The 17028-nt window shown below is 39.3% G+C and overlaps 2 protein-coding genes across 2 annotated transcripts; both read left to right on the top strand.

Moving 5' to 3' along the window:
• Positions 1–3694: 3694 nt before the first annotated feature.
• LOC121441994 (olfactory receptor 10X1-like) lies at positions 3695–4651 on the top strand. Its single transcript, XM_041643433.1, has one exon. It carries the CDS (start codon positions 3695–3697, stop codon positions 4649–4651), a length of 957 nt encoding a protein of 318 aa, XP_041499367.1.
• Positions 4652–15775: 11124 nt separating this feature from the next.
• On the top strand, positions 15776–16708 carry LOC121441973 (olfactory receptor 10X1-like). Its single transcript, XM_041643399.1, has one exon. It carries the CDS (start codon positions 15776–15778, stop codon positions 16706–16708), a length of 933 nt encoding a protein of 310 aa, XP_041499333.1.
• The last annotated feature ends 320 nt before the right edge of the window (positions 16709–17028 follow it).

The raw sequence follows: 17028 nt of genomic DNA, 5'->3' as shown, positions 1-17028 counted from the left end.
TTCTCTGGGAGGAAAGAGTGAAAGCCCAGAATGCTATAGAAAATAATCCTACCAGTAAATGGAGAAATACTGTGTAGGTAAATTTTGAGTCCTGGAAGACTTAGGGTGTACTCAGATCCTAAAGAGGCATACACTGAAAGACTCATGAAGAAGGCCAGGGTTTCAATACAACCCTCTGTAAAATATCTATGAAGAGAACATGAACTCCCTACCTTCCAACTGAGAAATGATTATTTATAGATAGGAAGGTACTGAGATGGCATGACAAAGGGAAAACAGGAGGGAAAAGATTAGGGAATGTTGTTCATACATGGCATGGGAAGAAAGATAACTGAAGCAGGTGTAATAAGACAAAAGAATGAAAGAAACATGTGAGGTGGAGTCCACAGGGTTGCATATCATCACTGGATAACTTAGATGTTTACATTATTTTTCTGTACCTCTTCTGACAATGGTAAGACAGATTCTGCCATAAGAAGCTTAATCTAAACTGAACAAATGTAAAGACAATGGAAACTCTGTATTCTACATGTTCAAAACTCACAGTACTGAAAACATAAAACAGACATTGTTTCTCAGTTAGTCACTTTCTGATTCTTAATTTATCCATACAACACTCACTAAGAATTCCTGTCTGCTTAAAGTGTTCTGCAGAATCACCTTGAGAAACACAGAAATGATGATCATGGTCACATCCTTGAAAGGAAACCAATAGGGAGTGGAAAGAATGGAGAGTTGGAATCAAAACAGTGTGTTTCCTGTTACAAATATGCCTCTTCCTAGATACAATTATTTCCAAAGTAAGGTAATCTCAGCTGTCCTACACAGATCACAGCTGTCTTATACACTTCATATTTATGCAGTGAAGTGAAAAAAACAATAAACATTTGAAAATATTTGGAAAATGGAGACTCTGTAAATGCTACTTATAAAATACATTGACGTGCAAGACAGGAAAATGAGCTCTGCGTAATCGAAAAGTTGAATATATTAATAATATAGACAGGCATCATGTTGGGGAAGTCAGGGGAGAATAAGATTAAGTACATCAGAGTTACTGAAGAATCCACACACAGACTCCACAGCATCTCTCTCATTCTTTTTAGTGATGATATGAGCACTCAGAAAGTGAGCACAATCTCATTATCTTCTGTGTTGGACTGAGTTTTTCAATATCACATGATCTAATCATTAATCCTGAGTATCTTGGGTGTTCTTTTTATTTCTTTTCTCATTTCTTGAAAATTGCATATATGTGTGTGTGTGTGTGTGTGTGTGTAATATGTATGCATATATGCAATGAGGTATAATGAAGTTGAATATGAACACTGTCCCACATCTTCCTTTTTTATAGTTTAATAAGCCTAATTAGAGCTACCCATATGAGCATGATCATTCCCACTAGAGTATGGGTAACCTACTAGTGGCCAAATAATCATTGAAGGTTAATTTTTTTCTCTCTTCCAGAAACAATCCACTGCCAATGGACAATCAGAATATAAACAGGTCTGGAGGCCATCAGGTCTGCATGCTAAGATTTGGGATGCCTCAATCCTGTGCAGGTGTAAGATTATGATTGGAGTTACCAGATAATGTCCCTAAGACAGCAACTCAAAGCATCCTCCCCATCGTCCAGCACTTGCATTATTTCTGCCTTCTTTTCTGTACTGTATCTAGAGTCTTGACGGTGGGCCAATGCTAACTCTATATGTGTATATATCCGATATAGAACTGCGCTGTTTTATGATAAATAACTCTTTTCAAATCGAATGCTAAGATACTTTTTAATAAATTTACTTTTATTTTACATCCCAGGGAAACTTCCCCACCCTCTTCTCCTCCCAGTCCCTCACCCAAATCCCCCCTTGATGGAGGAAGGTCATTGGCCAATAAAGAAACTGCTTGGCCCTGTGGGTGGAGTAAACAGAACAAAATGCTGGGAGGAAGAGGAAGTGAGGTCAGAGTCTCAACATCTCTCCTCTCCAGAGCAGACGCCTGAGAGAGACACCATGCCCCGCTCCCGGGATGAGCCATGCCCCACTCCCGGGCAGACACACGGCATGAAGCTCCAACCCAGGATGGACTAGGCTAGAATCTTCCCGGTAAGACCGGTTCTCACAGATTATTAGAGATGGGTAGATCGGGATGTGAGAATTAGCCTGTAAGTGCTAGAGCTAAAGGGCCAAGCAGTGCTTAAAAGAATACAGTGTCTGTGTAATTATTTTGGGGCATAAGCTAGCTGAGCAGGCGGCTGGGGTGTTGGGGACACAGCCCCGCTGCCCTTATTACTTCACCCCCTCTATTCCCATCCTAACCACTCCCCCTCCATTTCTGTTTACAAAAGGGCAGATCTTCCACATTGAAACATTAGGCAGAGTTCAGGAAGTCTTGCAGAAGAGGAGGAGAAAGAATTGTAGGAGCCAGAGGCCTCAAGGACACCACAAGAAAACTTTCAGAATCAAATAAGCTGGGCTCATTGGGGCTCATAGTGAGTGAACCAACAACCAGGGAGCTGGCATGGGACTGACCTAGGCTGTTGCATATATGTTACACTTGTGTAGCTTAGTCCTCTTGTGGGACTGTTAACAGTGGGAATGGGGACTGTTTCCAACACTTTTACATGTTTTTGAGACCTACCCCTCCTACTCGGTCTCCTTGCCCAGCCTTAATACATAGGGAGGTACTTAGTGCAACTTGATATGCCATGTTTTGTTGAATGCTGTGATATTTTAACGTCCATGCTTCCTTCCTCTCAGAGTATCAAAGGCAAAACAACTTTTAAAGCATTTTTTAAATAATTTATGACCTAGGTGACTTCTTCAAAAAGAAAGATCACTTCAGGTTTCTCCAACAACTGTAACCCACAGCACTTAGAAATCCCTCTCAGTCTCTATTCAGTCAATGCTTAGAGGGTATTTATTATTTATGAGTGTCTGTGTTATACCTAAATGTCCCCTTATCTTTCAGTATGTTTTTTTTATTTTATATCACTACTTTTATGTTTATGTGTGAGTATGCTTTTTTGCATACATTTATGGGTACACATGAGTGCCCATATACAAGAAGGCCCAAAGTTGACATTGTGTGTCTTCTCATTTATTCTCTTCTTCAATTGCTGAGGCGGGGCTCTGCTGAAGTCAGAGATTCCCAGCTCCATATACCCTGATGTCCAATTACCCCAGATATTCTGTCTCTTCATCTCCAGTGCTGGGATACAGGCTTCCCAACTTTTATTAGGATGCTGTATTTTAAACTACCATGCTCATGATTGTTCAGCAAATGCATTATCCACTGAGTAAGTTTCCCAGGCTGAGTCCTCACTCACTCAGCATTTTTTTATTGTCAAGAGTTTTACCTAAATATAGCTCAGCTAATGTATCTGAGCAACTTTTCTCTGAATACCAATTGGACTATTTAACCTATGTTAAATTACCAGCCAACGAAGTACTTTAACAGACCAAAATGATCCCACAGGACATAATCATATCATTAATAATTTATTGATCAAGAAATGACTGGATGATTTGAAAATCATGGCATCTACATGCGTAGCTAAGTTTTTACTAAACAGGTTATATGTTGTAAGTCTAAAGATTTTTCTCATACACATCATTTATTTCATTTGAAAATATTAAAGAATGAGGAGGATTGAAGGTTTGTCCATTCCTTCTTTCACATTTCAGGAACCCAAGCAATGGAGATCAACCAAACAATCCTGAAGGAATTCATTCTCGTAGGCTTCTCCGCTTACCCACATATACAGACCTTCCTCTTTGTGGCCTTCTTCTGCCTCTATGTTCTCACTCTTGCGGGCAACCTGACCATCATGGGATTGACGTGGATGGACAGATCTCTCCACACCCCTATGTACCTCTTCCTCAGTGCACTCTCCTTCTCTGAGACCTGCTATACCCTGACTATCATCCCCAAGATGCTGGCAGACCTCCTGGACAGGGACAGACGCATTTCGGTCACTGGCTGTGGCTTGCAGATGTGCTTTTTCCTGGGCCTTGGTGGAACAAATTGTGTCCTTCTCACCTTGATGGGGTATGACCGCTTCCTGGCCATCTGCAACCCCCTCCGATATCCTCTTCTTATGACCAATATTGCATGTGGACAGCTTGTGGCCTCTGCTTGGGCTGGAGGCTTCTTGGTCTCTTTTATACAAATTACACTAACATTCAGAGTGTCTTTCTGCACACCCAACCTCATCAGACACTTCTTCTGCAACATGAGGGCAGTTGTGCGACTGTCCTGCACAGATAGTGACCTCACAGAATTCATTGTTACGCTAATGTCGATGTTAGGCTTAGTGGGTACATTCTTGCTCATCTCCTTGACTTATGTCTTCATCCTTTCTTCTGTGCTCAAGATCCCTTCAGCTGAGGGTAAGCAAAAGGCATTTTCCACCTGTGCCTCACACCTCACTGTGGTCATCATCCACTTTGGTTTTGCATCCATTGCTTATCTGAAGCCAGAAGCCTCTGGGGGAGATGATTCCCTTATAGCAGTTCCTTATACCATCATTACCCCTTTCCTCAGTCCCATCATATTCAGCCTCAGGAATAAGGATATGAAGAATGCTTTTAGAAAGATCACGAGAAAGACAGTATTCTTGAAAAATAACCTTGGACTATTGTTTCTGGTTTAATGTATGTTTAGCTTCCTCCAGGAGTCAATGAAGCATTCACTCTGTGATTTCTATGGAAAGGGGAAATCCAGGAGCACACAACTCAGACTTTCACCTATCCTGTCCCAGGCATTTTTCTAAGCATGATCAGGACGTTATCCAATCCCTCTTCTTTCCACTACCATGAGAAGAATAATGTCCTGGATAAGAAGACTCTGCCAATTTCTGGGCATTCTGTACCTCTCATAAGTGAGGAAAGAGCAGAAGCAAAAGCAGTAGTGTGACCACTGCACTGAGTGATGTTTTCAATTTCTAAAGATGCAAAAAATAAATATTTCTGAAACGATTTTTATGCACCTGCCGCGCACCACGCCCCCGTGTCTGCGCTCTATATTACCCAGTTCGCGAGCTTCAGGCAAGGGGGCTGGAGGTTAAAATACACAGACACACACAGACAGAGAGACAGCGACTGGGGCCTTCCTTGAATTCCTTTATTGTGTTCAGGGGCAGATTATATAGAGACAGCCACGCCCCAGCCAAACCCACCAGAAACCACTCTCCTGCCATCAGGAACTCCTGAAGGTCTCATGCTCAGAGCAGCTGTAGGCACTCAGATCAGGGGATTACAAGAAATTCAGGATCTGGGGTCTCACTGTTCCCAACATGTACCAAGTTGGACTTCCCATGATAAAAGCTATTTCTAAATTTCTGATGGGAGATATATATTGTAAAAAATCAACGGCTGTTTTTTTGTGAAAGCACATACACACACATATATATACATACACAAACAAAAAACCCATTTGTTAAATATTCACACCATACTAATCACTGTTTACTAATTTATTTTTGCATTTTAACTTCATTTTTCAAGAACTTGTAGAATTAGCAGTTTGTTGCTTTGTATTTTTATCATACTTAGCCTTTACCCCACTACTGATTGTTTTAACAATAACATATGTAAGAGACTGTTGCTTCTCAATGATTTCAACCTTTGGAGAATAGAGGAAACCATTCAACACCTTTCATGTAAATAAACAAGCTATTAATAACTACACATTTTATCATTTTGTTAAAGTTGAATATAAAGAATGTGCTTCTGTTATCTTCGTAGTGAGAATATTCAAAAGCAAGTGTTGATGGCTTATGGAATTTCACCAAAAATGCACGTAGCAAAGATTTTTAAGAGTAAGCAAAATGTAAAACAGGAAATAAGATGAACATGCCTTCATTTGTTTAATACCAAGAACAAAACAGAAACACTGTGTAATGTATGTAAATGAAGAATAGTGACAGATCTTACAAAATATTCAATCATGAAAATCTAGAAAATTTTTTGAAACTTTTCCTCCATTATTTTCTGTCAAAGAGCTTTGTGGCTTCCAGGTAAAGACTCAACACAAAAGGGATATAGTTCTCCCTTTTTTGGCAGTTACCTGAAGTTCTTTCTCTGGTCATGGAGTCTATGAGATTCCCCTTTCTGGAGTAGCAGGTCTATTGGTGTTGCCATTGTTCAGCTCTTGTTTAGGCAGCCATATAGTTGAGGTACCATAAGTAAGTTTCCCTGCCATTTCTAGGAGAGACAGTCTAACTACAGACTTCCTGCTCTTCTGGATCTTACAGTCTTTCCCCTCCCTTTTCAATGAAGTACCCTGAGCCTTAGGAGCAGGAGTGGTGTTGTAGATATCCCCAACTGTGGCTACCCCAAATTCATAGACACAGCAACAATAATAAATACATTTATCAGGCTGTTTTTATACATTTATGTGTTTATATACACATATATAACAATAATACTCAAAGAAAAGGGGGCTGTGAATTTGAGAGGTAAGTTTTGGAAGTGGAAACACTGAGAGAGTGGACCTGAGATGTGATGGAGGAAGAAAAGTAGAGGGGGAATGTGACATAAATATATTTTGATTAAATTTCTAACAATTTAAAAAGACAATTATAGGTCATACAACTAACATAGATGAAAATAATTCTCCACAAAATACTCACAAATTAAGAGCTCAAGAGTTGGCTCAGAGGTTAAGAACACTTGCTCTCACAGAGTACCTGGGTTTAGCTCCCAGATCCCAGAGTGCCTCACAAAGATCCCCAACTCCAGTTACAGTGCCTCTTCTAACCTCAGCAGTCACCAAGTATACATACAGTGACTATAAGTACATGAAGGCAAAGGATTCATACACATAAAATAAGTAACACATTGAAAATTAGTTAAAATAGTTGTAAACAAAAAGCACACATATATAAAAAGATCACCTACAACAATCAAGATATACGTAATAATGACCTGAAGATAGAAATCGTATGATCTTACTAATAGATGCAGAAAAGGACATTAGTAAGATTCAATACAGCATCATGATAAAAGTACTAGACAAAATTGGGCCAAAGGGAACATACTTCAATATAACAATGATTATATATGACAAAAGCACAGCCAACATTATCATAAGTAGTGAAAAACGTGAATTAAACCTATTAAAATGAGGTGTAAGACAGGGCTGTCCATGGTGTCTACTCCTTTTCAGTCAGTGCTTGAAACCTTCCACAGAGTAACAAAATGAGAGAAAGGACTTAAAGAAATAAAACTGGAAAAGAAGAACTCAAATTACCTTTATTTGCAAACAAAATTGTATTATATAAAAGATTCCAAAAATCCTACCAGAAAAAAATTCTAAATATGATCAACAATTTCATCAAAGTGTCAGAATTCAATATCAACTTAGGGAAAAAAAAAAGGTAGCTTTTCTATAAACCCAGAACAAAAATGCCAAGAAAGAGATCATGGAAACACTGCCATTCACAGCCTCAAAATACATCCAAGAATGAACCTAACCAAGAAAATGACAGAGTTCTCCAAAGAAAACTTTAAATTTGTGACTAAAGAAATTGAGATAAATACTAGAAGACAGAAATGTAACCTATGCTTGTGCATTGGTAGAATTAGTATTGGAGAAACTATCATCTTACCCAAAACAGTTTACAGATTCAATGCAATCCCAATCAAATTATATGTGACATCATTCAAAGACTGGGGGCAAACTGAAATTCTTACGGAAGAACAAAATTTCTAGGTCAGCTTCAGCAATCCTGACCAAAAAAAATAGTGCTGAAAGGAGCGGCATGCTACTGATCTGGAAAAAAAACTTCTCAAAATAAGAAGTAAAAATGGCTAAATTATTTATTTTAATGTGTTCCACATCCTTGGCAACCAGGGAAACTTAAGTTAAATTTTTCAGAAATTTTGTAAAGGTGCTACATTGTCTTTATTGTTCTTCAGCTATACTGATTTCTGAAGTGGCTGCACAAGTTTGTACTCCCACCAAGAGTGGAGGAGTGTTCCCGGACTCCACATCCTCTCCAGCATAAACTGTCCTCGGTCCTTTTGATCTTAGTCATTCTGACAGGTTTAAGATGGTCTCTCAGAGTTGTTTGATTTGCATTTCCCTGATGATTAAGGATGTTGAGTGATTCCTTAAATCTCTTTTGACCATTTGAAATCCTTCTGCTGAGAATTCTCTGTTTAGCTCTATACCCCATTTTATTAGTTGGATTGTTTTGTATTTTGATGTCTAGTTTATTGAGTTCTTCATATATTTTGAATATTAGCCCTCTTTCAGATGTGGATATTTTCCCTCTCTGTAGGCTGTTGTTTTGCCTTATTTACCAACTCCTTTACCTTACAGAAGTTTTCAGTTTCAGGAAGTTCCATTTATTGATTGTTATTCTCAGTTTCTGTGCTACTGGTGTTATATAGAGGAAGTGTCCTCCTGTACTAATATGTTCAAGGCTACTTCCCACTTTCTCTTCTATCAGGTTCAATGTAACTGGGATTTATTTTGAGGTCCTTTGATCCATTTGAACTTGAGTTTTGTGCATGGTGATACTGAAAAACAAACAAACAAAAACAAAACAGGGACATCATGAAATTTGCAGGCAAATGAATGGAACTAGAAAAATAAACATCCTGAGTGAGATAACCCAGACTCAAAAACACAAGCACAGTATGTGCTCAGTAACAAGTGGATATTAGACATAAAGCAAAGGAAAACCAGACAATAGTTCACAGCTCCAGAGAAACTAGGTAGCAAGGAAGACCCTAAGAAAGACACATGGATCTTGGGAAAGGGAAATAGATAAGCTTTCTTAGGTAAACTGGGGGCAAGTGGGCCCATAAAAGGGAGGGGATGGGAGATGGGAACATTGAAGGAATGGGATGGTCAAGAGGGGAGAAGAACAGAGTGAAGAGTAATGAAAGAGAGATCTTGATAAAGGGAATTACTGTGGGTTTAGGGAGAAACCTAGTGCTAGGGAAATGTCCAAGAATCTACAAGGATGACCGCAGCTAAGACTCGTAGCAACTGTAGAGAAGGTGCCTGGACTGGCCTTTCCCTGTAATCAGATTAGTGAATACCCCAACTATCATCATAGAGTCTTCATCTAGCAACTAACAGAACCAGATAGAAAAATGTACAACCAAGCACCAGGCTAAACTTTGGGATTCCAATTAAAGAGAGGGAGTAAGGAATATATGAGCAAGGGAGGTCAAGATCATGATAGAGAAATCTATAGAAACAGCTGAACCAAGCTTGTAGAAACTCATGAACTCTAGACAACAGCTGTGGAGTCTCCATGGGACGAACTAGGTCCTCCATACGTGGTGAAGCTTGGACTATAGGAGGGGCCCCTAGCAGTAGGAGCAGAATCTATCACTAGTGCATGAGCTGCTTGTTGGGGCCCCTTCCCTACAGAGAGATACCATACTCTGCCTTAATGCAGGAAGAAGGTGCTTGAACCTGTCCCAACTTAATGTGCCAGACTTTGTTGACTCTCCGTGAGAGCCCTTTCTCATTGGGTAGAGTGGATAGGTTGGGGAGGAGGCAGGTGGGAGGTCGGTGGAGGGATGGAAAAGAAAACTCTAGTTAGAATATAAAATGAAATTTAAGAAAAAAGTAAATAAAAATTAATATTTCTTAGAAATTTTATCTTACTCCAGTCAGAAAGGCTAAGACTAAGGAAACAACTGACAACAGGTACTGATGAGGCGGTGGGCAAAGGGAAGCCCGATTAATTGTTTATGGTACAATACTGGTGCAGTCGCTATGGAAATAGGTATGAACGCTCAAAACACTAAAAAATAGATCTACCATATGACAAGATTGTATCACTCTTTGGCCTATACCCAAAGGACTCAAAACCCTACAGCAGAGATAGCTACTCTCGTCACAATTGCAAGAAATGGAAGCAGCCTAGAGAGCCTTCAACTGATGAACAGATGGTTAAAATGTGTGCATACCATTTTATTTACCTTAGCCATTCACATAGTCATTTAGTACAGTCACATTGTTAAATTTTCATTTAGCTAGTGGATGATAATGCTGAAGGTCCTTTCAAGGACTTACATTCCGTAAGTGTTTTGAAAGTCTTGTCATAAAGTTTGGTTCAGGGCAACATTTTTGTCAATGAAAGTGAACTCAATTAGCCCTAGCATTCTAACTCTCATTTAGGCTTTCTGCCAAAACAAAATTTACAGGCAGTTGAAAGTTTATTTTTTATGAGCATGATGAATTCTGCATACCTTAAACCCCAGAGGATTTGCAGAAATGTTTCAGAAGTTGCATGTTACACAAAGCCCTAAAACTAATGAGATCAAATTATAAAGTTGAGGAAGAAAAGTTTTCTTCCTTCTCTGATGAAAGACAACAGGGATCTCCAGGGCTCTCCTAACCAGAACCACACAAACCTCAAGAGCTAGGGAGCCTCAACCTTTGATAATAATCACACAGCTTCTCACAGCGACAGAAAACAAGGCTCTACTGGCAGTCATTTAGGGTGGAGAAGGATGAGCTCAGGCTACTTCACCACTCAGCCCTCATATCACACAACTCAGGAGCCACAGAAAAAGTAAAGCTGCACTGACTCAGAAAACTCCATCCTTGCCAAGTGTAGATGTTCAAATGCAAAAGGTACAGCAACTTTCTTAAGGTCACCAAACAATTGGTAATAAAAGAATCCAGACCCTGAGATCAGTTTTTATAACTCAGTTTTTCTTTCTTTTGAGTGAAGAACAGCGTGTGTTTCTACAAATGCCATGAAGTGGAAGTGACTTGCTTAGTAACCTAATGAAGCACCAAGGTAGGACACGACTCACATCTTGTGCCTCTCTTTTATTAATAATGAATTGTCTTCACCCACTCATCATGCCTCTTTGAAGCTGGAAAAAAATATGTGATTCTTTTGTCTATAGATTGGTAACACAATTAAAATGGGCCCATGTTGATTAACTTCAGAGAGAGATGAAGATGAGGTGGGAACCAACAGCCATATCCTAATTCAGACTATGCCCGGAGTAGAGAACAAATCTGAAAGCCATACTGTAGTATCGGTGATTTATGCAGAAAACATCTAGCATGAAGTTAGATAATGACCAGATATGGAATACACCTTTGTGGAATATGTATCGGTCATTCTTTACATTGCAAAATATTTCAAAATGCTTCTTTTCTTTTCACTTATTTTTCTTTCTTATTTCTTATTTTTCAGATTTGTTTTTTATTTTTATTTTATTTATATGTAATGTGTAGTACCATGGTATGTGACTTGCCCTGAGGAAGCCAGAGGTAAGAATAAGATCCCCTGAAGCAAGAGTTACAGGAATTTGTGAGCTGTATTATATGGACAATAGAAACATAACTCTGGTCCCTTGGAATAGCAGCAAATGCCCATAAGCACTGAGCAGTCTATTAAGCTACAGTTAGAAAGGAAAAAAAGAAAAGGAAAGGAAAAAAAAGAAAAATCTGGACAATGATGTTGCATTCCTCTAATCCCAGCACTCGGGAGGCAGAGGCAGGTGAATCTCTGTGAGTTCGAGGCAAACTGGTGTACAGAGTGAATTCTAGGATAGCCAAAGTTAAACAAAGAAATCCTGTATTAAAAAACAAAAAGAAAGAAAGGAGGGATGGAGGGAGGGAGGGAGAGCGAGAGGAAGGGATGGAGGGAGGGAGGAAAGACAGGATTTCATATTGCAGTGCTTTCTATCCATTCTACCCTGGAATTTACTTTGTAACCCAAGTTGGCACTGAACTCATGTAACCCCTGGGTTGGTTTCCTAAGTTCTATGATTAGTGGCACATACTACCATGCCTGGCTTTTCATCTCAAAATTCTAAAATTAATGATAGCTTTGCAAACAACACCTATCCCCTGATTGTGTTGGAAGGGAATTATATATGTTGAATGAAATCTAACATTTACTTGTACATAGTATGTTATAGAATAATCACAGAGTTTATCCTAAATACACAAGAAACTAAATCAGATTCTTGTTCTGTTAATACATTCTCGTATATCTTTGGTACAATAATTGAATCATTTTGGTTTTAAATACTTAGAACTGACTTACTTACAGAGTTGCTCTAAAGTGAAAGCTTAAAGGCTTTGGTCCGTAAGATGTTCTACTGATGGAAGAAATGAGGTTTCTTATATTTGGGAAAGCAGAAGGTCCCTAGTAGGACTTAATTTTCCCTGAGGTAATGGGTGAAAACCCAGAGTAATACAGAAAACGAATTATGGGGGATTGGAACAATCACCCTCAAGACAATTTTGAAATCAGGAAGAATCACAGTGAGGCTTACACCAAATGACTGACAAGGAAGCCCAGGGTTTTTTAAAATACAATCCCCAATATCATAGACTTAGAATAGAACTGAGAAATGATTACTCACATATAGTAAGATACTGAGACAATATGACTAAAGAAAACTGGAGGTGCAGAAGAAGGAAAATTGGACCATGTTGTTCATGCACGGCTGGGAACGAATGATGCTCTGAGCAGGTCTAAGAGGATAGAAGAATCAGACCTGTAGGATCAGGTTCACAGGGTCATTATTTCTGCAACTGTTTGTGTGTTTACATTATCGTTCTAGGTTCCTTTTGACAATGTTATGACAGATTCTGGCACAAGAAGCTTAATCTAGACTAACCTACCTGTAAGCACTATGGAAACTGTTACAACATGCTCAAAACTCAGTGCTAAAAAAATAAAACAGACACAGTTTCTAGATTCATCACTTTCTGCTTCTTAACTTATCCATACAACACTTAACTGGGAAATAAAGAAATAATGATCATGGTGACATTCTTGAAAGAAAAACTCTAGGGAGTGGAAAGAATGGAGACAAAGCAGTGTGATTCCAGTTACAAAGATGCTGCTTCCTAGATAAAATTATTTCCAAAGTAAGATCATCTCGGCTGTCCTACACAGATCACAGCTGTCTTCTGTACTTCGTATTTATGCAACCAAGTGAAAATCAATATACATTTGAAAGAATTTGGGGAAATGTAGACTCCATAAATGCTAGTTATCAAGTATGTTGACATGTGAGACAGGAAAAATATCTCTGCCTAATAAGAAGCTGAATATCTTAATTGTATAGACCGGAAGCTTGTTGTGGAAGTTAGGAAATGAGAGTAAATAGATGAAGAGTTATTGAAAAATCCACACAGTGACGTCACAACATTTGTCTTTGGGCATATCTTACTGTTAAGAAAATCAGCATAATCTTTGTTGCCTCCTATTTTACATATAGTCTTTATCAATAAGTCTTACACATTCAGATAATTACTATGAATCCTAAAAATACTAGGGTCCTCTAATGTCTACCCTTCTCTCCCCTCAAAGAATCAAAAGAAATGTCCTTTGTTTTGTTTTCATTTCTTTTGGTGTTTTAGTGCCTGGTTGCTATCCACATGAAGAATGATGATTTCAGGTTTCTTCAACAATTTTAAGTCATTATCCAAGATTAGTCCTAAAATTACCAGGAAATGGTTACGATGTTTCCTCAACAGACATAGGATTATATAGCACATAGGAATGGCTATCTTAGACTACTTCTGTCTTTTTCACTGTTTGGGTTGGTGTTTGTTAACTTGACACAAACCTACATGTATCTGGGAAGAGAGAATTTTAATTGAGAAAAACGCCTTCGTAAGACTAGCCTGTGGGTAAATATGTTTGATATTTTCTTGGGTAGTGATTGATGTGGGAAGAGCCACCTCACAGTGGTATGATGTATTTGTGCATTGTGTGGTGTAGTGTGATGTGTGACGTATGTGTACATGTGTTTGACATGTTATATTTTGTATCTGTATACATGTATGGTATGTTGTGTATTGTATGTGTACATGTGTGTGATAAGTTGTGTGTCATATGTATACAGGTGTGGTATGTTGTATGTGTATATATGTGTGGTATGGTGTGTATTGTGTGTAGTGTTTTGGTATGTTGTGTTGCCTGGGTATGAGTGTGTGGTATGTTGACATACCTGTGGGCACATGTGTGTGCATCCATGTTGAGATCTGAAACTGACACTGAGTGTCTTTGTCCATTGCTTTTTTTTTTTAAAGAAGGCTATCTGTCAAATCAAGTGTTTGCCAATTCCAAATGTTCTTACTAGACAGTTGTCCTCATGATCCCCATCTCTGATTCCTGAGTGCTGGAATAACAGACAGACAGTAATGCCTTCACAACCTGCATGCGGGTGCTGGAATCTGAACTCAGGTCCTCATGCCTGTGAGGCAAATGCTTTATTCACTGAGCTATCTCTCCAGGCTCCCACAGTTCACTGCTGAGAGTTTTATCCAAAGGTAGATCCATTAATGTATCTAAGTCTGCTTCTTCTGACCACCAGTAGCAGTATCACATTGTTAATACATGAAATGAATTCTGCAATTTGAAATGTATGTCCTGGCAATGCTGAAGTATGCATGAGCAGCCCATACATGGCAGTTCTCCTGAACCTGTGTTTATTGGGTTTCAAGGTCTAAGTTGATAAGGATGACTGACAAGGCCTTTTCCTCAAGAGGGCACCAAATCTTATTACGGATGGTTATGAGTCACCATGTGGTTTCTGGAAATTGAACACAGGACCTTTAGAAGAGCAGGCAGTGCTCTTAACCACTGAGCTATCTCTACATGACCAGTCAATAAAATCCCCTTTGAGGTAAATTACTCTCCATTTAAGAAAGATAAATATTTTTATTTATGTATCCCACATATTTTTCTCTACTTTTATTAATGTTTATTGTTAGAGAATCTCCATTCATATGTTCAAACAATGATTTGATCAAGTCTCCTATCCCCCTGTGACTACTTTTCCATCCCAACACCTGTCAACTGCCACTAGCTTCTCAGCTTGAGAAGGCACTTCATGAGCACAAACCATGTCCACGCTGGGATTTTTGGTTGGCTTGATCTTGCCAACCTTGTGCTTGCAGTAGCCACTATGAGGTCAAGTCGAGCAAATACTTCTTCTGTTGTTGCACACATCTCCAACCTCCAGCTCTTAAAGGCTTATACCCCGCTCTTCTTCAATGATCCCTGAACCCTCTGGGAAAGCAGTGTGACACAGATGTCTCAATTAGTGCTGCGCATGCCACAGACTCTAAGTCTCTGCATATTGACCAGTCTTTGTATTAACCACAATTTGTGACAGCAAGAAGCTTCTCCTCTGAGGGTTAAGAGATGCACTAAGATTTGGGTATAAAGACTAGAACTTAGGGAGTATAGGCACTTACCATGCCTTCATGCCGGAATTCAATTTTCCCTTATTGTCTATAACTCATCCTGTCAATGAGTTTGGGCCCACTTACTGGTACCAGGCATAAATTTCACCTTGTGAAGCAAGATTTAAATCTCATGACTTATTTATGTGGTGTTTTTAGCAATAAGGTCTTGCCATCAAGTTCTGGATGTTCACCAAGAGCAATGGCGATAGCCTGCAATGTTTTGGAGGTCTCTGTGTTCCCAGGAACCAACGGCTCAAGAGAGATCACCCATACATGGCTTTAGGCTTTTTAATTGATATTCAACCTTCTTTAAGGCCAGAATAAATAAACTTTCTGATGACATAGTAAGTCATAATTAAGATATTGTTGAAGACATAAATGAATGAATAATTAGGAAACCACATCTTCTACATACATGGCTGAGTTTTACTAAACTAAATGGAAAATTGGTTGTATGTTGTAAATCTGATGATTTCTCTTATACACACTGTGCATTTCATTTGAAAATAATAATGAATAAGGAGGATTTAAGTTTTGTCTGTTTCCTTTCTATATTTCAGTAACCAAAGAAATGACAATCAACCAAACAATCCTGAAGGAATTCATTCTTGTAGGCTTCTCTGCTTACCCACATATACAGACCTTCCTCTTTGTGATCTTCTTCTGCCTCTATCTTCTCACTCTTGCGGGCAACCTGACCATCATGGGATTGACGTGGGTGGACAGATCTCTCCACACCCCTATGTACCTCTTCCTCAGTGCACTCTCCTTCTCTGAGACCTGCTACACCCTGACTATCATCCCCAAGATGCTGGCAGACCTCCTGGACAGGAGTAGACGCATTTCAGTCACTGGCTGCGGCTTGCAGATGTGCTTTTTCCTGGGCCTTGGTGGAACAAACTGCATCATTCTCACCTTGATGGGGTATGACCGCTTCCTGGCCATCTGCAACCCCCTCCGATATCCTCTTCTTATGACCAATATTGCATGTGGACAGCTTGTGGCCTCTGCTTGGGCTGGAGGCTTCTTGATTTCTCTAATAGAGACTGCACTGATATTCAGGGTGTCTTTCTGCATACCCAACCTCATCAGACACTTCTTTTGCCACATGAGGGCAGTTGTGCGACTGTCCTGCACAGATAGTGACCTCACAGAATTCATTGTAACACTAATGTCAGTGTCAGGTTTGCTGGGTACATTCTTGCTCATCTCCTTGACTTATGTCTTCATCCTCTCTTCTGTACTCAAGATCCCTTCAGCTGAGGGTAAGCAAAAGGCATTTTCCACCTGTGCCTCACACCTCACTGTGGTCATCATCCACTTTGGTTTTGCATCTATTGTTTATCTGAAGCCAGAAACCTCCAGGGGAGATGATACACTCATAGCAGTTCCTTATACCATCATTACCCCTTTCCTCAGTCCCATCATATTCAGCCTCAGGAATAAGGATATGAAGAATGCTTTTAGAAAGATCATTAGGAAGATAGCAGTACTGAAAAAATAATCTTATTATTGTTAAAATATGCTTGTTCATTAATCCATGGAGCATTTGCTCTGTGTCAGCCATAGAATGGCTTGGATATAGGAGCAAGTGATTGGGACTTTCACCTAAGGTTTCCCAGGTATTTTCTAAGTTTGTTCAGGAAGCTCTCTATCCCTAGCCCTGCTGCTCTAAGTATTCTGCCAATCAATTTCTGGGTATACAGTATCTTTCCCACGTGAGAAAGGAAATGCAGCAACATGCTAAGCAGCAATATGATCACTGCACAAACAGGTGTATTTATTATCTAATGATTAAATCTTAATTTTTTTTCTGGCACAGAA

This window comes from Microtus oregoni, unplaced genomic scaffold (assembly GCF_018167655.1).
Source record: "Microtus oregoni isolate MIOR12 unplaced genomic scaffold, Mior012 000086F_ref0000336, whole genome shotgun sequence".
Lineage (NCBI taxonomy): Eukaryota > Metazoa > Chordata > Mammalia > Rodentia > Cricetidae > Microtus > Microtus oregoni.
This window is presented reverse-complemented; position numbering and strand designations above follow the sequence as displayed.

Excerpts from the sequence above, each read along its gene's own strand:
- LOC121441994 (XM_041643433.1), top strand. The coding sequence starts at position 3,695 with ATGGAGATCAACCAAACAATCCTGAAGGAATTCATTCTCGTAGGCTTC.
- LOC121441973 (XM_041643399.1), top strand. The coding sequence starts at position 15,776 with ATGACAATCAACCAAACAATCCTGAAGGAATTCATTCTTGTAGGCTTC.